Source organism: Mustela putorius, unplaced genomic scaffold (genome assembly GCF_011764305.1).
Source record: "Mustela putorius furo isolate JIRA1106 unplaced genomic scaffold, ASM1176430v1.1 tig00003909_pilon_pilon_pilon, whole genome shotgun sequence".
Taxonomy (NCBI): Eukaryota; Metazoa; Chordata; class Mammalia; order Carnivora; family Mustelidae; genus Mustela; species Mustela putorius.
Window position 1 is genome coordinate 466,088 of NW_025422057.1, and position 22,210 is coordinate 488,297.

Sequence of the window (22,210 nt, forward strand, 5' to 3'; positions counted from 1 at the left end):
TTGTTCGGGAATCTCCTGGAATTCTTCCTGTTCAGGGGACTCGCGGGTGTTCTGTTCCCGGGGGCGGTCCCGTGCTGTCGCGTTAGGGGCTCCGATGGCCGCAGCTCTTTTCCCCTTTCCCTCTTGTTTTGTGTCCTTTTTTTTTTTTTAAAGATTTAATTTATTTTTGGGTCGCCTGGGTGGCTCAGTGGGTTAGGCCGCTGCCTTTGGCTCGGGTCATGATCTCAGGGTCCTGGGATCGAGTCCCGCGTCGGGCTCTCTGCTCAGCAGGGAGCCTGTTTCCTTCTCTCTCTCTCTGCCTGCCTCTCTGCCTACTTGTGATCTGTCTGTCAAATAAAAAAAAAAAAAGATTTAATTTATTTTTAAAATTTAAAATTTAAAATTTTAAAAATTTAAATTAAGTTAAATTAAAATTAAAAATTAAAAAAATAAAATTAAAAATTTTAAAAATTTAAAGATTTAATTTATTTATTTGACAGCGAGAGGGGGAGAAGCAGGCTTCCCACTGCTGAGCAGGGAGCCTGATGCGGGGCTCAATCCCGGGATCCTGGGATCCTGATCTGAGCCAAAGACAGATGCTTCATGACAGCCCCCCAGGCGCCCCGTCCTTGTCCTTTTGACATGCTCTACCCCTGCCCCGGCACATCTCTGCTTGGCGGCACGACCAGATTCTTCCATTCATCTTGGACTTTCCCCACTCCAGTCCTAGAATCAGCCCTTCCGCCACTTTTCCAAAAACCTCTGGTTCCTTTTGTTTGGAAAATGAGATCTGCAGTCCAGGATCCGGATACAAGGTGCACCTGATGCTTCTGGGGTGTCACTGCTTCCAGCCCACTGGTGCCGGGGGGAGTAGTTCCCTCCAGGGTCTATTTGGGCAGGTGCGGAGACGTTAGTTGACGCGACTTGGGGGTGCGGCTGGCATCTGGGGGTACAGACCAGAGGCGCTCCTTCTCTGACAGCAGGAGGCCGGCAACCTCATGCACGATGTTCTTACTTACTGATGAGCCCTTGTGTGCAGGCAAGGGAGCTTTGGGATTGCTCATCAGGATTCTAGCAAGAGGTCAGTCCACTGGCGGGAGTGTGGTCCTGTGTGGTCTTTGGCTGCACCCTTTCCCTTCAAACTGCTGTTTCCCACAGTGGCGCAGGTCAGCTCCCCAAAGGGTAAAGAGATGGGACAGCTCCTGGCACCATGTACCCCCGAGAACCCCCACTCCTGTAGAGCGGGCTTCAAAGCAGTAGCAGCCATAGGAAGCGACCCCAAACCGCCCGTCTGCAAGGGCACCCTGGTGGGCGGGCCCGCGGACGGGGTCCCCTTACACAGACCAGAAGCCCGTCAGGGAACAGATAGCCCATGCACCCCACAGTGCATAGCAGACGACTGAGGGTTAGCACGGAGTAAGCCGGACGCGGTGCGGTTATGCTGCTGGTGCTGTGCTGGGAGCTGGGACCCAGGTGCAGGTGCGCGGCTGGGCGTTCCCTCCTGCCTGGGTGCCATTTCCCAGGCCAGGGCCTGGGCTCCACAGGCGGCTCTTGGGCCGGCTGGCCACACATTTCTCTCCATCTCCTCTCAGCCCGTTAGGGTTACCTTGGGCTTGCACAGTGTGGCAGTCTTGGGGGTGGTCAGACGTCGCGCATAGTGGGGTCTGCCCCCAGAGCATCGGTGCACCGAGCCAGCCTCCATGTGGAGTAGGAGGGGCGACGTGGCCGTGGGACCTGGGAAGCCTGCCTCGTCGGGGTCCTAAGGGGTCACGAGCTGTCAAGTCACCTAAAGGAAAACCCATTGATTCGATTAGACCAGTGAAGTGGAGGGAGACCCTGGTCTGCGCGGCCTTCCTCAGTCCCAGGAAGGAAGCGACACGGGGGTTCTGTGACCTGAAGGTGGTGAGGACCGAAACCACCCACCCGCCCACAACGGGGACGCCAGAACCCCCTCACGGAGGCCGCTACTACGAAGGGCTTTTACTCTGCTGGGACGGCCCTGCCCCACAGAGGACTTCATCACTCACTGCAGGGACATCCCCAGATGATTCTGCCATGGGACACATCGGCCATTGAAGTCCCCAGAGTCTTTGCACCCGTGGTCTTCCACCCCGCCTTTTGCAGTGCCCCCCGGTCCTGAGCTTGTCTATCCGGACCCTTCACAATGCGGGCCTGGAGGGAACAGCCCTGCCTCACCCAGGGGAGGGAGGGGGCAGGTTGTCCTGCCCTTAGGCTCTGGTGAGGTTGGTGGCCCGCTGCAGCTTGGGGCCTGCCACGTGGGACTGGCTGGGGCTGGGCAGAGTCTGTGGCAGAGCAGCTCTGGAGCTGTGTGCCGTGAGGCCTTCGTGGCTCAGCTGTCTTGGGTGGTTTGCAGGTAACGTTTCTGGCAGCTTGCTCACAGGGGCTCCAGGGTTTGGTTGTGGCGGACCCTGAATTCAGTGAATAAGCAGATCTGGCCCTTGTCTGTGCCACCCAAGGACGCGGCTGTGGCTGGGACTCGTCCCCTGTGCCTTCGGGAGCACCCCTGCAGTTGTCTTTGGCCACGGAGGAGCCCACCCTGACCCCAAAAGCAAGGCTCACTTTGGAGACAGACAAAATGAGGCCCATGGAAGCCATCGGTAGAAATGATTTTATTTAGAAATCTGTGCCGGTGACATTCGGGCGACATGCAGACGGTCGTGCTTAAGCTGAAGGCCCGGTCACTTCCCCGTGAAGGAATCGTTAGGATCGGAATGTTTGTTTGCGCCAGACGCTGACTCAGTTTCAGGCTCAGTGACACTACCTGTGTTCAGGTCGGCGTCTGAGAACACAGGTGTTGTTCAGGACGACCCCAGACATCGCACGAAGGCAAACCCCGTCTGCACGGCTGGTGCACGTGTCCCTCCCCTGTTCTGGACGGTCTCTGGGAGACAGCTGGAGGCGACAGACTTGCAGTTCAAGCACAAGGAGCGGACTTCCAGAAACACCACCAGCTGCGTGTTCCAGAGAATCCCTGACTCCGAAACGAGAGAGCCACCTGGGGTCTCCCAGCAGTTTGCGAAGTGAGAGCACTGGTGCCCAGGGGGGTGCCCAGGGTCTGAGCTCCCAGGCGCGATGGATGCCACCGCGCCATCCTCCGCGCCATCTGCCACACCGTCCTGGCCCTGGTGCCTCCGGCCAAGGGTGCCTTTCACCCGCTGAGCAGACAGATGCCCAACGCCAGCTGCTGGGGAACGGAGCCCTGGGGGAAGAGCCTGGTACCGTCCAAGCGGCAAACGTCATTGCTGCCGCCGTGCCAACAAAGCGGGGTGAGGGTGAGCAGAGCCTAGGCGCGGGGCATGTGTGGCTGCTGAAGCAGATGGCGTGGGCCCTAGGCCTGAGCCCCCGGGCAACTGGGTGGGACTAGGGGTGCTCCCAGGGCCCCTGAGGCCCGAGTCTGTGTCCGGTGTGCTTGGCTAGGAGGCCCGAGTCTGTGTCCGGTGTGCTTGGCTAGGACGCAGAGCCTGGCAGGCCGTACCTGGAGCTGTTCTAAGTGGCGGGGGTTGGCAAGGCTGGAGGGTGCGCGGGGCCACGGGCACTGGGGGGCTGCCGGCGTGGAGCTGGGACAGGCTCGCCAGCAGCCAGAGGCTGGGTCAGGATGAGACCCCTTCAGGCCTGCTGGGACAGGGCCTGCGAAGCTCAGGTACCCCCATCCGGGCTGGTATGGGGAAGAGCTGAGCTGGGCCCCTAGAGTGGTCTGGAAGGAGGGGTCGGGGAAGTCTGGGGTGTGCAGAACGGTCTGAGAGAGGGTGGCGGGGGTTTGGGAGGGTCTGAGTGGAAGGGAGGGGGAGGCTGGAGTGTTGGGGGTAGGTCTGGGCATGGGAGTAGGAATGTGGACCCGGGTTGGCACTTGGGCCACTGAGAAGCCTCAGGGCCCCACTGGAAGGTTTTGGAAACCCCTGGAACCCTGTGGTTGGTGTGGGGGTCAGAGGTCATTTTGGTCCTTGGTTGCTGAGCAGACATAAGCCAGACTCGTGAAAATAGTGCTCTGACTCGGGGTGGGTGGCTGTGGAGTTTTGGGGGGCAGGATCCCTGGAGAGTTGAGTAAGAGTGGGTTTATAGTTAAGAAGTGTGAATGGTATGTGGCTCCTGGGGAGTCCACGTATTCTATTTCTGTTTAATTTTTAAATAGAGTTTTACACTAGCAGAAGCACCCCGACCTGCACTGGAGCCCGTCCTCTCCGGCTCAGCCGGGCCTTTGAGCCTCTGCCTCCCGGTGCCCCCCGGGCATGCACCCTGCCGCCCAGGCGGAGCCCCAGCTCCTGCGCCGCGGTCAGGCTCCCTCGTCTGCGGCGGCAGGAGCCGCGCTGCTGGGGCCTTCTGGGTCTGGGACAGCAAGCAGGCGCCTCTTTTCTACCCGGGTCGGTCCTCGCTTTGGAATCCACACCAGACCCGCTGTCCCCATTATTGAAACGTGGCCTTCATTCTCCGTAACTTGTCCTGGATTTTCCGGGAGTGCTTTTCGTTGCTGATCTGGTGGAAGGAGGCTCTGTTGTCTGCGGCTAAAATGGAGATGTCAGCCCCACTGAAGCGTGCGATTCTTTGCTTGAGGTAGGACTGCAGCTTGGGGTCGGGCGCGAACGTGTAGGGGTTCTCCTGGAACGCGTGCACCTGGCTCACCACCTTGGCTATGTTTCTGTGCAGGGAGAAGAAGTGAGCCGTCAGTCTGCACGAGCCTGTGCCGGTCAGTTCCCAGCGTGTCCCAGGAGTATCCAACCCACGCCTCTTCCGGTACAAACTCTGGGCTCAGTTTTCTATACTTATTCCCAAGGCCCGATCTCATTTCAGTACTCGGGCCCGCCTGCCCGCCTGCACCCCCGCCCGCCCTCTGTTCGTCCTTCTGCCCGTCGGTCCAGGCAGCCACTCTTCAGTCCGTAAACATGTACTGAAAAGCTGTGCTGGTCCTGGTTGGTGCTAAGGGTTCTGACGGGAGCACACCCCAGTGTCAGCGCCTGGGCCGCGACGGAGGAGCCAGACAGACGCAGGTCAGTCAGGATGTGCTTAGGGGTCCCTGGGCATGTGTTTCTCCCCAGCTCCGTGTTCAGGGACATCAAGAGCCTCCGTCACCCAAGTATTTACGCCCTGGGCATTGGCCAAGGCTGTGAGCTGGGGCTCGCTGGCCTGGAGAGCGGGAAGGGGACTGTGACCAGCACACCCTCGGGTGTCATCCAAGGGAACTGGGATCACGAAGCAGAAGTCGGTAATTCTGCCCGGGGGAGGCTGTGGACTGTGCAGACAGATGTTCTCACCCTGACTGTGGGTAAAGAGACAGCACCTCCCGTAGGAAGGACGGCACTTTGGTCATTAAAAGGCAAACATGTGGGGTGCCTGGGTGGCTCAGTCAGCGACGTGTCCGACTCTTAATTTCAGCTCAGGTTGCGATCTCCATCCAGGTCCTGAGAGTGAGCCCCGCGTGGGGCTCTGCGCCGGGCATGGAGCCTGCGCAGAATTCTCTCTCTTTCTGCCCCGCCCCACCCATCTCTCTCTCCCGCAGATAAATACAGACAGACATGAACATACATCCAGACCTAAAACAGAGTGAAGAGCTGGCAGTGGGCCTCTGCCCTTGCTCCTTCTGGGTCGTGGCCTTCTCTCCGATGGTTAGTTTCCATTTTGCTAACACGGACTAGTGTGCTCTGTGTTGTCTCCTAAAAAACTGAGTTGGTGGCCAGAAGGAGGTCGGAACCTCCGGGCTCCAAGTCCCCTGGGCTGTGCCTCCTGAGGTCTGCCCTGACCCTGAGGGGTGTGCAGCCGGACCGCGGCCTGACCGGCCTCCCCTGTCTGCATGCGTGGGTGGCGCAGGGGGTGGACGGGCAGGTGCGTCCAAGGCTGTGGGGCTGCCTGGGAGAGAGGCTGGCCCAGGCCGGTGAGATGTGGGGGGGCATCTCCACGGAGGCCTGGGACCCCAGGAGAGCAGGGCTGGAGGCAGCTTGTGGTTTCCGAGGCAGAGATGATCATGACCCTCTTTGCCTGGGGTCGCCATGGTGGTTTTCACAAGCAGCCCCCAGTCTGCACCTCCCAGGTGTCCTGGGCCCCCAGGGGTGCCAGGCAGGGGAACCGTGGCACCACCGGCCCGGGCAGAGGACTGGCCACGGGTGCTATGCAGCCGGTGCGAGGGTCCTGTGGGTCTGCTGGGAGCCCGGCCCCTCACCTGAGCTTGCTCCACCGGTGGGCGCCGTTGGTCATGGTGAAGCCCCCCGTCTCCAGCTGCTGCACGTGCATGGCCAGGAGGCGGGCCGAGGGCAGCGTGGGCTGTGCCCGGAAGCGCCGCCCCTCCATCAGACACAGGCTGTCGCTCTTCAGGAAGACCTGGGGGCCCAGTTGGGGGTGTGGGCAGGGGGAGACGGGGGAGGGGTCAGTCTGGGGTGCTCGGCTCAGGCAACCCCGGTTGGCACGGGGACAGCCCCTGCAGGGAGGCGACAGCCCTGATGCACACCCCGTCCACGCTGTACCGCGGAGGATGGGGTCCGGCTTGGACATCCGGACGTCTGCAGCTGGCAGATACCAAGGGAATGTGGACGCCCATGAGAAAGCCACACACTTCCCGCCATCAGAAATGGCAAACTTGTTTCCTAACTTACTCTCTCTGGGCTCCAGAAAATAGCCGGGCCACCCAGCTGCCCCGAGGAGGCTGTGACCCAGGCTGCCCGACTTGAAGGACCTGTTTGTGGTGTCGACTGAGGACACACACGGCCCACAGTCACGGCCCACCCGCCCTGCGGAGAGCGGTGTTTGGGGCGGCGGTCGGCTCCCAGGGCCGCCTCTGGGGAGATGCCCAGCCTTCCAGTGCCTCCTCAGTCGAGATCTCGGGAGGCTGCCTCTGCACTTGGAGAGAAGCAAGGAAGCCAGTGGGTCAGCCACGCTCGGTCGGTCCTCCGGGCGTCTGTACCTGCAGTCTTTGCCCCGCGGGGAGACGGGCAAGACCAGACCAACTCGGGACAGGGGTGGCGTGGGGCCGCCAAGCAAGCTCTGCCCAGTGACCGCCCAGGGCTGCACAGAGAACGTCCGTAGGGGAGCCCCGGGGCCCCAGGCGGCCAGAAGTGCGCACGCAGCGCCCCTACCTCCACCGCTTTCAGCTCTTCCATGACCTCCGCTATCTTCGCGGGGAGAATTCTCCAGGCCTGAAATGAAAGCACGGGTGAGCCCCCCACGGCCACGCCACTGCCCACGTGCCTGCCTGCAGCCCGTGGCTCTGGGGGGCGACTCACGGGGGACTGCCTCACGGCCACGTGCTCCAGGCCTCCCAGGATCTGCATGGCTGTGGCAAAGTTCCTCTGCTCGTAGCAAGACTTCGCGATCAGCAAGAACTTGGACAGCAGATTCACCTGCAGCTGGAACCAGAGGCCACACTCAGTCCTCCCGCGGGACACAAGCGGGGAGACAGCCCGGGGGCCCAGCAGAGTGACCCAGCGCCCGGCCGCGAGGGCAGTGAGGGGCGCCCCGTGGGGGAAGCAGGCCGGCGAGAGGAGTTGCCGGGAGACGCAGGAGGACAGGCATGACTTGAAAGCACAAAGATGTGAAAAGAAGTCACCCTCACTGCTCGAGGGCAGGTCACTCCCCAGACAAACCTCTAGCAGGCGGTCAGATGCGGGGGAGGGGCACAGCTTCGGCGTCTGGAGGGCGCATCTAGTGCGGGTGCATCTGGGGGCCCACGGGAGGTGAGCCGGCAGCTTCTTCTCATTTTCTGCCTGGGGGGGTCCACCCCTCACGGGGTTCCAGAGCCTGATGGGCGTGGGCGTGGGGTGGCTTTGTTCCCGCGGGTCCCCCCACTCCCCACTCCTCTGTGCTTAGCCAGTCAGCGGATCTGGCGGGAACAGCCCACGGGGTTCTCATTCCTAATGGGGCGCACCCTTTCAGAGCTGCCTCACGAACTGCCACCAGGGCTGGGATCTTCAGGTGGGGCATTGTCTGTAGGTGCCAACCACACGCCTCTTCCCCTTCCCCGGGCCTGGCCTTGCCTGTGTGGTCGCACAGATGGCCCCTGGCTCCCCATGGTGGCTTCCCAGCTGACCGGCTTACCAGGCTCTTAAAGGATCTTGAACGACATTTACCGGCTTATACTTTTTAAGTTGACATCCCAATTTTTTCTTCATACGTTTAAATAGATGCAAAATATACTTTCCAGCACTTTCAGAGAAAACTGTTCCGTCACATCTTTTCTTTTTTTTAAATGTGGTAAAAATGCGTAACATAAAATCTGCTGTTGAACGGTTTTTCGTACAGCTCAGTAGTAGCTGCTCGCCTGCTAGTGCCACAGTTTACATGTGTCTGCCTTGTGTGGCGGCCGTCAGAGCCCCGCTCCCCGTCCCTCGCCCCCAGCCCCGGCCCCAGCCTTCCACTTTCCGGGGTGTGACTTCGGCTACCCCAGGGGCCTCCTAGGCTGGCGCCACGTGGCGTGTGTTTTTCTGTGACTGGCCGCCCCCCGTCCTGTCCCCCAGGCTCATGCGCGCTCTAGCCTGTGTCAGGGCTTCACTCCTCGTTGAACCGGGGCTCGAGTCCGCAGGACAGACAGACCGTCTTGTTCACCCATTTGCCTGTGGACGGACATCTTTGGCAGCCGTGTTCCAGCCCACGTAAGACTGCCTGATGAGACTGAAGCCCACCATTTTTCATCTAAAAAGAGTCCGCGAGCTCTCCTTCAGGGCGACGAGCTTCAGCGTTTTCCTTCCGCACCGGGTCTCTCTGCGCTGCGCCGCCTGCACGGACCGCGCGGCGGCCACCGGGACCGTCATCACACAGTCGCAGTCTCTGGCTCAAAATTTGACTTTTAGCTCTTTTCTTGACCACAGTTCACAAATACAAAAGTCAGTCTTCTGGGTTGTTCTGACGTCACAGTAAGCAGCACACAGCCCGGGAGACGGCGGGCCAGCAGGCGGCAAGCAGGTCTGTGGAAGGGCCGCGGCCACTCGTCGGTCGTTCTGTCCTTGCTTACGGGGATGCGGGAAGCCTTCCACGACCGTGGATGGAGTTCTGCCCCCGCGTCCCCACGAGTCCTTCCTGCCCTTCTAAGCTGGGCGCCCACGACCACGTGTCCGTCCGCCGAAGGCCCCGTCGAGCACGCAGGCCAGCGCGTGTGTCCGCGCTCCGTGCTGCCCTGCTGGGCAGGGCGCCTGCAGGCTCGGGACCCAGAGCCCAGCTTCTCCCTCAGGCTGGGAGGGCACCCGGCCTCCCTCTTTCTGGGGGCTCCGGCGGAGGAAGACCCTGGGAAGCCGAGGTCAGGAAAGGACCGCAGATGGCCCCGTCTGCAGACCTGATTTCGGGAAGCTACATCCTGATGCCGCTAGGGACAATGCTAAGTCGTTAAGCTGTCCCCGCATCCTGGCACAAAGGAGGGTGGGTCAGTGTGCCGCCGACAAACCCCTAAAGCCTGGAAGCTCCCCCCAGAGGGGAAAAGCAGGAGCTGCGAGTGCTAATGGCTGCGCGTCCGGGTGAGCCGACACACGGGGGACGTTAGAAAAAGCAAAACCAGCTGCGGAGGCCGGTGATGCCGGAACAGACTCACCTGCGCTTTGCTGTCGGATGAGGGGGGCGGCCTCCGAGGGCCGGGGGCAGCCGGGGCGGAACAGAGGCGCCCCCACCCCTCCGTGTCCCCCCAACGCTCTGCCCGGGCCAGCCCTGGTGGGGATCGTGCTTGAGGGGACCTGGTGCTGGGGCCGGGGTCCGCCGTGTAGCCGCAGCGGCCCTCAGCGGGGTGGGGCCCCCGTGGGAAGGGGCTTCTGTTTCACAAGAGGAGCCCGAGGGGTCCCGACTGTCCTTCCTCATGTTCCACGTCACTGGGCAGGACTCCAGGGACCCGCCGTCCACTGCCAGCCTCGGGCGGCAGGAAGCTGGAGGCCTCAGGGACAGGGCGTCGGCGGGCCGGAGGCGCACACGCACCAGGGACCGGGGCCCTCTGTCCCCCCGGCCCTCTTGAGCGGCGGGAGCTTGGAGCGAGGTGCCGGCTCCGAGGCAGGGGACTGTCCCCCTTGGCCTGTGCAGCACCCGGCCTGAAGCAGGTGAGTGGCCGAGGCTGAGACACCCTCTGTCCTGGCCAAGGCCCCAAGGCCCTAGAAGAGGCCCCAGAGCAGCAAGCGCTTGGCCTCGACGGGCCGACCTGAGTCTCGCAGGCCGAGAACACACCCCGCACTGCCTGTGGTGGACGCCGCAGTGACCGAGCGGGTCCCCACCCTCGGATGGTCCGGGTTCGGGGGACACCTGGGAGTCACGGTTCCTAGCCCTGGGACCTGACTCGGGCGGGAGTGTGGACGGAGCCCCGAGGGCGACGCTCTGACTGAAGCCTGAGCGTGAGCCGGGAGGGTCCGTGTGCGTGGGTGTGGGGGAGGGGGCGCGTGTGTCAGGGACTGTGTGACGGAGCATGTGTCAGGGAGCCAGTAAGGAGATCTACGGGGCAGGAGGATCTCTGTGCGTCCGAGATGATGACCAGGAAAGCCACGGTGTGAGTGTGAGGGAACGTGTGTGAAGGGGTGTGTCTGTGGAAGACCATGGGTGTAGCAGAGAGTACACACGCGTGCAAGGCCCCTGGAGGAGAGGCTGGTCACGGTGACCAGAGCCAGTGTGCGTTTGTGAGACGGAAGAGTGGCGAGAAACCAGGGCGTGGCCGGCGGCACACACTGGACAGCTGGACAGCGTCTGGTGCCACCGACAGAAGCTGAGACGCCACTTTCCCCCTTGGCCTGGGGTCGGGCCTGTGGATTCCCGGTGCTTGGAGAACGTGCGACTGGGTTCCACGGGAGGCACTGTGTGCCCGAGCGGCGATGCCCCAACCCTCCTCTGAGGGGGCAGCTGCCGAGGCACCCACCTTGGACGTGTGGCTGGTCACGATTTCCGCCGCCACCCAGGTGCTGACATCATCTGCGCTGCGCAGGAGCTGCAGCAGGTACTTGTCCTGGACGTAGCTGGGCAGAAACAAGCTGCAGGTCTTGGCCGACAGGGAGTCGGAGGAGCCGGCTCTGGAAGAGACCCGGGTGCACATGGTGGCGAGGAGGACACGTGGAGGTGGCCCTGCCCGGCCCTGGGGCTGCAGGGTCTCTCTGGATCCACGGGGGTGGGGGTGGGCGCAGGATGGGCGCGGGGAGAGGGGAGGGCCCGGCTCCGGGGCCGTTCACGACACCGGTGTCTCCCTTTGGTCACGAGAGTCCACGAGACACTCCGATGAGGTCCCCAAGACCCTTCCACCAGCCACCTGTCCCAGGACTCTAGGGTGACGCCCCACAGGTGAACACTCACTTGGGGATGGCCACACTTTTGTCCATGACGCCCAGGGCCCGGGAGTTCAGGAAGTGGACAGGGTGGCACTTCTGAAATAATTCCTGTTGGAGACAACGACACAGACGCTCGGTCCTTTCCTCGCGGACCGGGCCGTGTCTCGGGGGGTCCTCGCTGCCCGGCTGCCATGACCCTAGGTAGGATCACTGGGGTCACCATCACTACTGTCTCCTGCCAAGTGACACAGGGCCCAGGATGGCGGGGGTTGGAGGGGGTGCCACAGGGTGGGGTGCCTGGGGGCGGGGCTGGGGGAGCTGAGGAGCCAGGAAGGAGGAGCCCGCAGGGCGCCTCCAGTGCCTGCAAGATGGGCGTGTCGGGACGGCGGGGCAGGTGGCAGGGGAGGGTCTGCTGCCGCCGCGGCCCTTCCGGGTGTCCTCCCCACAGCCCCTGCCTGTGCCTCTGGCCCCATTCCCTGCCCTCCACACGTCCCTCCCGCAAACCTCTCTCTAGCACCAGAGCATCCCTCCTCAGGACGCCCCTGCGGGGGAGCTGCGCACAGGCCCTCACCCTCCGCCCCGGGGGGCACCATCCCCCCTCCCCCGGGGCCGGCCGGCGGCCCCCAACACCTGTTGCAGCAATGTCAGCTGGCTGAAGAGCTGGTGGGTGCTGTACTCAGTCAGGAAGTAGGGCCCCTTCTCGTTGGCCTTGGCATAGGGGCCGTAGAAGTCCTCGAAGAAGCAGGGCTTGGGCAGGGCGGACGCGATGGTGTACTGGCGCTCCTTGTGCGGCAGGGCCAGCCCGTTGCCCCGGGCCAGCCTCCAGGGGAAGCTCTGCAGGGCAAGGGCAGGCTGTGCTGAAGGGCCGCTGGCACAGCTGGTCCTGCCTGGGGGCAGCCTCTGGGGGTGGAGCGCTGGAGGGGGTGCAGGCTGCCTCCGGGTCCGGGACCCTTCGGGCCATCTCAGGTAGAGCCACAGAGCAAACCCCTCCCGCTGGGGCCGTGCTGGCTCAAGGACACCTGTCCCAGCCACTTCAGCAGGTCCCCCAGGGACGGAGGCACTGGGATTTGGGGCCATCCCCTGACATCACGGACAGGTCCCCACAGACCCGGCTCACATCCCAGGCCATTTCCCGACAATGGTTTCTTCCACCCAGACCTCTGGCCCGAGGGTCAGAACGTTAGGTCATCTGAGCACCTGGTCTTGCACGGAGCGAGGTGGGAAGGGCAGTGCCACCCTCCTGGGCCAGTGCCCAGGACCAGCAACTTGGGGGGCCTGTGTGTGCTCACACGTGTGCGTGGGCGTGTGTGGGCGTGCACGCTCCCTGTTCTCTGAGCTCAGGCTGAGTGCCGGGAGCTGCCCTGCCTGGGAAAGGCCCCCACCTTCCGGGAGATGCCGTCTTCTGAGAGCCTCTTACAGAGGGCATTGAGAGGTCTGGCGTCGTCCTCGGCCTCCTTGGGGTCCTCCAGGTCGGTGCCGCGCAAGGAGCCCTCGGCCCGCCGGTCAGTGCCCACCTCCAGGAGGCCCAGCAGGTGCTCGGCGGAGCCGTCCAGGGGCAGGATCTGGGCAGGAGCACAAAGCGGTCACTTGCCCCCAGAGCGGGGTGGCGGCTCTGAGCGCCCGAGTGTGGCCCGTGGCGGTGCAGGGGCTGCTCGGGTGCTCTGCCCCGGGTCACCTTGGAGGAGATGAAGTCCTCCAGCCTGCTCAGGAGCCCGGAGTTCCGCGTGAAATCCACCGCGTAGCAGTCCTCCAGCCAGGCCTGCAGGAGGCAGAAGCTCCGCTTGTAGATCTTGGTGAAGGTCGAGGTGGGGTCCTGGTGGGCCCTGCAGGCAGAGGGGAGGAGGCCTGAGTCATGTGGGGGCCACCGGCTGGCCGTGGCAGGTCCGTCTGCTGCACTAGGCACATGGCAGGCGGCAGTCACCCCGCCGAGCACAGGGGCATGAGTGGGTTCTGAGCGTGGCTCTGCCTTCCAGGGCTAGTTCTGCACAACCCTCCTGTCTCAGGGGACAGGAGAGGCAGGAGCTGCACAGCTGGGCCACAGGCTCGGTGACTGGGCAGGAACCTGCTGCTTTCCTCCGCCCTTGCCTGGAGCCCAGTCCTGGAGCATTTGTCACCTCCTGCAGCCAGGGCCTGAGACGCCCGGGGTCTGGGAGGCAGTGTGCGGACACTCGAGCAAGAGGTGAGGTGGGAGCTGGGCTCCACAGGCCGGCGTCTCTCCTGTGAGTCCCTGCCCCCAGGGAGGGAGTGCAGGGGGAATCTGGCGGTGCCACGTCCCTGTAGCTCCCCGATCCCAGGATTCCAGCCCCCGGCTGAGGGCTGGCAGGGCCCTCCTCCCCCTGGGCTGCCCCCATCCAGTGGATGGGCGTGCCCCCCCCCAGCCACCTTGCTACCTGTCCTGCCCCTACCCTCAGCCTTCCCCGATCCTCAAGGCCTCCAGAGCCGAGGCCTCTCTCTGGCCATGCGCCCCTCCTGCTGCGGCTTCCCCTCCCTCAGGACCCCGTGGCCCTGTCCGTGTTCTCCCTTCTCCCACCCGGCTCTGCCCCCATCCTCGTCAGGGTCACTGGGGACCCCGTCGCCCTTCATGGTCACTAACGGGGCGCCACGGGGTCCACCCTGGGCTGTGTGGCCCTTGTGGGGCCCGGGGCCCGCGGCCGTACCTGGACAGGGTGCTGTTGATGCGGTCCAGGAGGAAGTGCAGGAAGTCCTGGGGTGTGCAGAAGTAGCGGAAAGTGTAGAGGAACTGCTGCACGTAGCCCTCCAGGAAGGCGTCGCTGGGGTGGAGAGGGGTGGTCAGGTCACAGGCCCGGCCGCGGCGCGTCCTCCGGCCCTGCCGACCCGGGGCCAGGCCCCCGGCTCGTGGGTTCTCCCTGTGCACGCGAGTAGCCAGTCCCCCCACCAGACCTTCCCTGTGCCACAGGAAAGCTGGGGGGGCCCGGCTCCCTGCAGCCTTCATTAGCGGTTCTGGGGCGAATGTGTGAGAGGGCACGCGTGTGAACGTGCGTGAATGTGAAGGCGTGAGTTGTGTGTGTGAGCGTGTGCACACGTGTGCCCATGCCGGCAGGATGGTGGGCAAGAGAACCCTTCGGGGAAGTAAAAGGTGCACGCGGGGTGCTGGTAACAGGAGCGACCCCCAACTGTTTCTGGTGAGAGGACCTTCTTCACCATTGATTTTGGAGGCACCCTCACTATCTGCTTCTAGAACCTACTCAGAAATCTCCTATGCGCATGCGGCGGCCCCAGCCCCCATACTGGAACTCACGGCGTTAGAAATGAGAGCAGCAATCTGTGCCCCGAGGTTCACAGTTTCCTCAGGACAAAACCAGGTAGTTGAGGGAATGAGGGTCCTTACCCTTCACTGAGTGTCCCCCACCCACAGGGGTGCCCCAGAGAGCCTGAGGTCAGGTGACACCATGCAGGTCAGTGACTGAGTTCCAGAAACAAGGAAGGCGTGTAGGTGCTGGCAAGGCCGCCTCCCTAGCCACTGGAAGATGTGCTGCAGAGCTGAGGCCTGGTGTCCGAAGAATGAGGGGGGCCAGCCACCTGGTCACCCTGGGGCTTCTGTGGGCTGGGGGTGCTGTGGCTGGGGTCAGGCCCAGCCTGTGAGGATAAACCACAGCCTTCGCGAGTGAAGACCCTCCTGTCATTGGAGATCCTATGCACACACACACAGCACACCACACAATAGGCCTCAACACACACTCCCATGCATGTGCGCACAAACCCAATTCACACCCCCACGCACACACCCGTGCACACACACACAACTCACTCACACCCCCCCACACCCATGCATGTACACACACCCCACTCACACCCTCCACGCACACACACTAACATACGTACGCACACACCCCACTCACCCCCATACCCTACTCATACCTTCACATGCACATACCCACCCCCATGCACATATGCACACACTCACACCCCCACATGTGCACATATACTCACACACACATACCTCACTCACACACCATAACACGCATACACGCACCCTACTCACACCCCCCACATGCACACAGCACCCATGCATGCACATATACACACATCCCATACCCTACTTACATGCTCCTACATGCACACAAATACTTCACTTACACCCCCACTCACACACCTAGCACACATGCACACAGCCCGCTCACACCCATACATGCATACATACCATGTACATACGTACACATGCATACACCACCCACATGCATAGCACACACATGTGCACCCCTCTCACACATCACACATGCACACAACACGCCCATGCACATATGCCATGTGCACACACACACCCATGCAAATACACACCCCCACTCACACTCTCTCACACACACACACACACTGCTCATACACATGCAGACACATGTACACACGTCTCCTGTAATCACACAGCCAGGCCTTGGTTTGTGTTTGCGTTGTATACCCATCTTGCAAAGGTCTACCTGGGCCATCCGCCAGTGGAAGGCTCCCAGCACAGCCAGGTGCAGCCCACCTTGGGAGTTCAGGTTGCGTGGGAAGAGACTGCTGTCCTCAGAGGACTGGCAGGCTCCTGCTTTCAGAGACTTCCCTGTTCCCCAATAGCCTCCAGTGTCTCCTGCTGACACCTGACCATCAGTTCTGGGTCTCCAGAGCCTCCAGCGCAAAGAAGGCCTTGGGGGTTCCTAAGTGTGTCATGGGTCTCCCAAAGCCAAGACTGGGTGAGCCCTCCCACCACCGCCTGGGAAGGTAGTCTGTACCCACCCCTGAGCTGCCAGGCTGTTGCGTCAAGGGAATCTCAGGTGGTCAGGAGGGGCCAAGGGTGGAGGGGTCTGGGGGGTGTGCTGGGGGTGCCTGTGACCCTGGGTGTGAGGGGCTGGTCTTCCCTGCTGCAGGGCGAGTACGTACGCCTTGCATATCTGTTCGGGGGTCTCATGACCACACACACTCATGCCTAGAGACAGTGGCTGCAAAAATAATTCAACACGCATGCTGAGACCAAGCTCCCTCGTGGGCCCTGGGGAGCTGGACAGTTAATTATGGGGTGTTTTAACCTAGCACAGTGGCTGTGATCCAGGCATGTCTCTGAGGCTCCTGTGTGTGTTTCGTTTTAGAAGCCTCCTGGGAGGTTGATTGTGCGTGGCTGCATTCCCCAGCACCTGCTTGGGTGCCCCTGCAACTCCAGGTGCAGGTCTGGCCAAGAGCTTGGTGAAGAAGGCAGATGGCAGCTGACATGGGCCGCTTAAAGTTCTGATGAAAATACTTTTTAAATGAAAAAAAGGATAAACCCATCTCAGATGAGGGAAGGCAGACTTTCCTCGCCTCATTCACCTCTTGGGGCCTGTTGCTTTTTTTCTGTCTCCCTTTTGCTTTCAAAAGGCATCAAGGGGTCCAGGGGATCTCACAGGCCCAACTGCCTGCTTGGGGCATGGGCAGCCGCACCTGGAGTAGAGGTATGCCATGAGCCCCAGAGGTGTGCCGGCCTGTAGGACGCGGGCCTTCCTCTGCTTGCCGCCTCGCGGGTGCTTGCTGACGTTGTAGAAGATGAGGGATGAGGACTCGTCTAGGGGGCTGAAATCCAGCGTGTCACAGTGGGCGGCCGAGATGTTCACGATCACAGGCAGGGCGCAGGGCTCCAGGCCCCACCGCTCGGCATACATGACCTGTGTGTTGTGGGGGGAAGCGAGCTGCCTTCATCTGGTTGGCCTGTGCTGCCAGGGTGCTGGGTCACCTGCTACTGACCCGGGGTGGGGGGCAGGGATTCGGGCAGACTTGCCTGCAGATACTTCTTGACCAGTCCCAGGAACTGCACTTTGCACTTCATTTCTTCCAGCTGCCCTCTCAGTTTGGACAGCATGGTCTTCACCTCGGAGCCTGGAGGTGGGCAGAGTTGCCACAAAGCAGGCCCCAGGCCCTTGCCCCCACACCCAGCCCCCCGGGAGCCGCCGCTACCTTTACTGCGCTTCTCCTTCTGCAGGAGCTTCTGGTAGAACTTCAGGGTCTTCCGGTGGTTCCTCTTCTCCATCAGCAGCTGCTGCTCCAGCTCCTGGCCAGGAAAGAGCCCGCGATGGCCCGGCGCGCTCGCGGAAGCCGGCCTCCCCTCGGGGCCCGCACAGAGCCAGAGCGCGGCCTCCCCTCGGGGCCCGCACAGAGCCAGAGCGCGGGACACGTCCCACGCGGGGACACCAGGGTTCCTAGGGACCTCGCAGGGATAGTCATGCAGCCACAGAAAGGTGTCTGTGTGCGCCCCGGGGGACGTGAGTTCGGACGAGGGGACCAGCCAACGGGAAGGGAAACCTCGCTGCAGTGCGGGGAGGAGGCTAGCGGGGGGCGGGGGGCGCTCGGCCGCGCCCGCGGGACCCTGCAGGGGGACCTGGGGCTCTAGCCGGCCGGGATGGACCGGGACGGTTTCCTCCTGCCCCGGCAACAGCCCAGCCAATGAGAGACGCTCACGGCCCAGCCAATGGGAGGCGGTCAGGGCCCAGCCAATGAGAGACGCTCACGGCCCAGCCAATGGGAGGCGGTCAGGGCCCAGCCAATGAGAGACGCTCACGGCCCAGCCAATGGGAGGCGGTCAGGGCCCAGCCAATGAGAGACGCTCACGGCCCAGCCAATGGGAGGCGGTCAGGGCCCAGCCAATGAGAAGCTACTGCTCTTGCAGCCCCCAGTTTAGGCCAATGGACTTTCGTTTGCAGCAGGCGCCCCCACGTCCTCTACAAACGCGCCCCCAGGCCCCGCCCCGCCCCGCCCCGCCCCGCCCCGCCCCGCCGAGCGGCTGCCCTTGGGCGGGGCGTCCAGGACCCCTTCTGGCTGGTTGGGGGGCGGGGCGGGTCACCCCCGACGGGTCCCCCCCGACCGGCCGGGGACCCCAGCTGCCCCGCGAGGCCCCTGCAGGACCCCCACGGGGCTGCCGCCGCCCTGCACGTGGGCCCCCGCGGGTGAGGACCCCACCCGAGGCCCGGCCGTCCGGCGCGCGTGGTCGAGCCCGAGGGACGCCGGTGCGGAGTCCCTGCCCCAGACTCTGGCTGACCCCCCCCCCCCCCCCCGCCCCCGTTCCCTCCGGGCCCCTCGGCTGTGCTGCACCGGGGTCAGCGGCCAGGACGCGTGGCCACTGCTGCCCGCGGGCAGTTCAGAGAGCTGGTGCCAGCGGGGCATCCTCGTGTCACGGCCGGGGCGCCCAGAAGCAGGGGTCCCAGCCCCTCCTGGAGAATGTGCATCTCGCAGGAAGGTCCACGAGTTTGCTTGGCGGGAGCAGTTTCTGTCCTCCCGTGAGGACGGTCTGGATTCTTCGCTCCCCCAGAGGGACCAGGGAAGCCTTGCTGGCAAGCCAGGCTCGGGCCGCGACTGTTAGAAATGACCAGAATCCAGACATGGTTCCTGCCTTCAGGAAGGAGGGGACAGATGTAGCCTGGCTCACTGCCCCAACCCTGTGGGGCCCAGGGCTGAGCATGGGTGTGGTTCTGGAGCGGAGAGGGTGCTGGAAGCCTGGCACGTCCCTGGGAGGGGGCCTTGAGCCACCGCGGGTCTCCAGCTGGGGGGTGAGGTTGCCTTTACCTGCAGGAGGACGACAGGGGTGTGGGGTGGATGCAGTGAGGGGGACCTGGCCAGGGCCAGGAACCAGAGGAAGGGGCAGAGGCCCAGGGATCTCTCAGACTCCCACCAAAATAACTTCCTGCTAACCGGGTTCACAGTGGCCCCAGGACCCTGAAACGGCCACACTGACAGGAACCTTAATCTGAAACCAAATACACAGTGGTCTTCATTTGGGCGCATCTAATCAGCTCAAACACACACAAGCTTCCCCCATTCTCCTCTGACGACAAGGGATTTGGCTTTGTCAGGAGCATTGATTTCTGTACAATGTTGTGAAATTAAAAATGCAGGTGGTGTTTTTATCTAAATATTTGAATCCCCTCTATCTAGTGATTTTACTGAAAAGGTGGTTCGTGTGGCTGTCGTCTTCCCCGTGCTGCTATCCCGACAGCCAGGTCACCGATGGCCGCACCAGGTGGTAGGAAGCACCAGGCCCCGGGCAGCTGTGGGGCAGGGGCTGTGTCTGCTGTTGGGGGACGTGCTGCAGACTGAATACCGATTCACCTCCTCCTCCGCGCCTCAGTGGTTAACTCAGGTCTCCCAAGGCCTCTGGGCCCTTCCAGCTGGGCCACATGCAAGCTGCAGGGGGAGGGGTCACACCCTGGGACAGCAGGCCATCTGTCTCCATGGAAACAGAACGCTGATTTGGACCACAGCGAGATCCCCGCAGGAGGCAGCTGCTTGGGGAGGAAGCCGGCGAGCGGCTGCTGAGGCATCTTTCGGCTGGGACTCTGTGTGAGGAGCCCGTGGGTCTGACATCACACAGCCTGGCTCCAAACCCGCCTCCCCGACTTATCGGCCCAAGGACCCAGTCGCTGGCTGCCAGCGTGGGGGACAGAATGAGCGCCCCCGGTGCATGGGGCAGAATTGCGTGTGCAGGACCTGCGTTCACCTCTGACATGGGAACCACGGGCATGTGAGGGGTGCCTGGGGGGCTCCGTGCATTAAAGCCTCTGCCTTCGGCTCGGGTCATGATCTCAGGGTCCTGGGATCGAGCCCCGCATCGGGCTCTCTGCTCCGCGGGGAGCCTGCTTCCTCCTCTCTCTCTCTCTGTCTGCCTCTCTGCCTACCTGTGATCTCTATATGTGAAATAAATAAATAAAATCTTTAAAAACAATAAAATAAATAACATGAAAGTGTCAACTCCTGTCTCGCAGGCCACACGGCTGCCGGCTACCCGGTGGGTGGCACAGGTCTGCAACATGTCATCCCTGAGGACAGTCCCGTGGGACGCCACAAAGCCTGGCAGCAGCACCCGCAAGTGGCCCCCACAGCTGTGCTCCAGACGGACTCATCTCCGTCCCCTGGAGGTCTGGTTCGCGCGAGGACCAGGGGCTCTGCCGTCCCATCACTGCGTGCTTCTCTGTGATCCTGGCTTGCTTTCTTTTTTTCTTTCTTTTTTTAAATTTAAAATTTTTGGTTTTTAAAAAATATTTTTATCCATTTATTTCACAGAGAGAGAGACCACAAGCAGGCAGAGAGACAGGCAGAGAGAGGGGGAAGCAGGCTCCCCGCTGAGCAGAGAGCCCCATGCAGGACTCGATCCCAAGACCCTGAGATCATGACCTGAGCCAAAGGCAGCGGCTTAACCACTGAGCCACCCAGGTGCCCCCTTTCTTTTTTTTAAAATAAAGATTTCATTTATTGATTGGAGAGAGAGAGCACACAGAGAGAGAGGGAGAAGCAGACTCCCCACTGAACAGAGAGCTGGACACGGGGCTCCATCCCAGCACGTTGGGGTCATGACCAAAGGCAGCTGCTTAACCGATGGAGCCACCAGGTGTCTCTGCCCCTGGCTTTCTGAAGACAGCTTGACCCTGGCTGACCTCCCTCAGAGCCTGAAGAGGGGAAGGGCGGCCCTGAACTCTCTGTCCCTGGGTTTTCCCTCTGTGCAGCTCAGGACCGCCGCAGCGAGGGCCCTTCTGCAGCGACTCCGCATAAGGCTCTGTCCGGCACCATCGCCCCCTCACACGCGGTCCGGATGCTGATCCAGACCCCTCCCGCCAGAGAGGGCCGATCGGAGGCACCTGCTTCCTTCTGGAACAGGGCTCATAGAGTCCAGGACCGTTCTGACTGACTTTAAAACTAAATCTATGTGAACTAAACTCCACACAAGAGGGGGTGATGGAGAAGACACACTCGAGTGGGGCGTCCCCATGGCCATTCCTGCAGGAGCCCAGCAAACCCGACCCCAGTGGACGCGGACTGGCGAGGTCTAAGGAAAACGTTCAGGGTCATTTGCGTTGAGGTGTTTCCCCACGGCCTCACCCAACAAGCGCCTTTCCCCGTAGAATTAGGAGGAGTCAGTGTCCGTGTGCTCTGAGGAACAGCCACACAGAGCAGCCCTCGACCGACCCAGGCCCGAGAGCTGCCCGCCCCGCGGGACGGAGGGAGCTGGAGAGCCGGAACTCGTAGACAGAGAGAGAGGAGGGATGAACAGAAATCAGCACCTAAATCCTGAGAGCAAGGGAGGGGGGCCTGTGGCGTGGGCGCGCGGAGACGCGGGCACCCAGCCGGCCCTCAGGGCAGGGGCACCTCGGCGCACGCTCGGGGACGGACACCGCACCCCCCAGCAGCTCTGCCCTCCCCAGCGCCGGGGCCTGCTTCGCACTCCCTCGGTTTGGGGAGGGAAGCGACAGTGGGTCCGAGGGCGGTTCCACCGGCGAGTTAGCCCGAGGCTCACGATTTGAAGCAGAAGCAGCGGGTTCTCAAAGAGAAGCGCGAACCTGTGGCCGCAGCCAGCCCGCCACGACGCAGACGAGCGCGCGGGAACTCACCTGTCTGCATTCTGGTTCCAGGAGAGACGTCTTCCCCAGGTGGGCAGGAACGAAAAGGAGAACCAGGTCACTCCGGGCCACTCCACAGTGTCCCTCAAACTGCCTCCCTCCTCCTGACGCCCCGCCGGTGCCACCACAGAGTGACTGTGGGGCCGAGCCAGTTTCCGAGGTGGGAGGCCCAGGACACCTCGTCCCAACCACAAGGCCACGGTCTGGGTTAGAGCGGTGCTGGCCGCCAGCACACGCCTGGCCTGAGCTGGTCTCTGAGCCCACCTTCAAGAACAATCTGAGTGTGGTGCAGGGGTGACTGGTGTCGCTCGTGAGTGCGGCTCCCTGCAAAGGGCCAGCGCCCTGAGGAGAGCGCGGGATGCAGCGAAGGGCCCCGTCAGCCTACACCGGGCTCTCGCACGCACGAGAGCCTCTCCCTGTGGCACTGAACACGAGGGGCTGGAAACCGGGCTGTCTGTCCATTGCCGCCCACCCCAAAGATGTGGCTGTAGTCAGCAGGCGTGACCTGTGAAGTCAGAGGATGACCTATGACATTGGAGGGCACACCTGGACCCTTAGCATACCCCCCCCAACTGCTGGGATTAAGCTGCTGGGGAAGGCGGTGTGGACACAGCGAGCTGCCCCGGGAAGGGCCCTGTCCTCTGTGACAGGGGCGTGAGCACCCCC

At 62.5% G+C, this 22,210-nt stretch overlaps 1 protein-coding gene across 4 annotated transcripts in view; it reads right to left on the reverse strand.

Moving 5' to 3' along the window:
* Positions 1 to 2,594: 2,594 nt before the first annotated feature.
* The window catches only part of KNDC1 (kinase non-catalytic C-lobe domain containing 1), a 60,436-nt gene continuing 40,820 nt past the window's right edge, over positions 2,595 to 22,210 (reverse strand). The window contains exons 18-32 of one of the 4 annotated variants that reach the window (XR_006603155.1): positions 21,536 to 21,565; positions 17,118 to 17,211; positions 16,942 to 17,039; positions 16,608 to 16,828; positions 13,856 to 13,969; positions 12,874 to 13,021; positions 12,581 to 12,760; positions 11,829 to 12,032; positions 11,224 to 11,306; positions 10,796 to 10,946; positions 7,206 to 7,328; positions 7,059 to 7,118; positions 6,149 to 6,306; positions 5,526 to 5,653; positions 4,496 to 4,633 (exon numbers count right to left, since the gene is read on the reverse strand). Coding sequence is in view for 3 of the 4 variants with exons in the window: in XM_045068749.1 (XP_044924684.1) it covers positions 4,402 to 4,633; positions 6,149 to 6,306; positions 7,059 to 7,118; positions 7,206 to 7,328; positions 10,796 to 10,946; positions 11,224 to 11,306; positions 11,829 to 12,032; positions 12,581 to 12,760; positions 12,874 to 13,021; positions 13,856 to 13,969; positions 16,608 to 16,828; positions 16,942 to 17,039; positions 17,118 to 17,211; positions 21,536 to 21,565 (1,896 nt within the window). In the remaining variant the exon portion in view is untranslated. Of the gene's footprint in view, positions 4,634 to 5,525; positions 5,654 to 6,148; positions 6,307 to 6,560; positions 6,818 to 7,058; positions 7,119 to 7,205; positions 7,329 to 10,795; positions 10,947 to 11,223; positions 11,307 to 11,828; positions 12,033 to 12,580; positions 12,761 to 12,873; positions 13,022 to 13,855; positions 13,970 to 16,607; positions 16,829 to 16,941; positions 17,040 to 17,117; positions 17,212 to 21,535; positions 21,566 to 22,210 lie in introns of those variants that run through there. The other 3 variants (XM_045068749.1, XM_045068750.1, XM_045068751.1) reach the window with 3 other exon arrangements.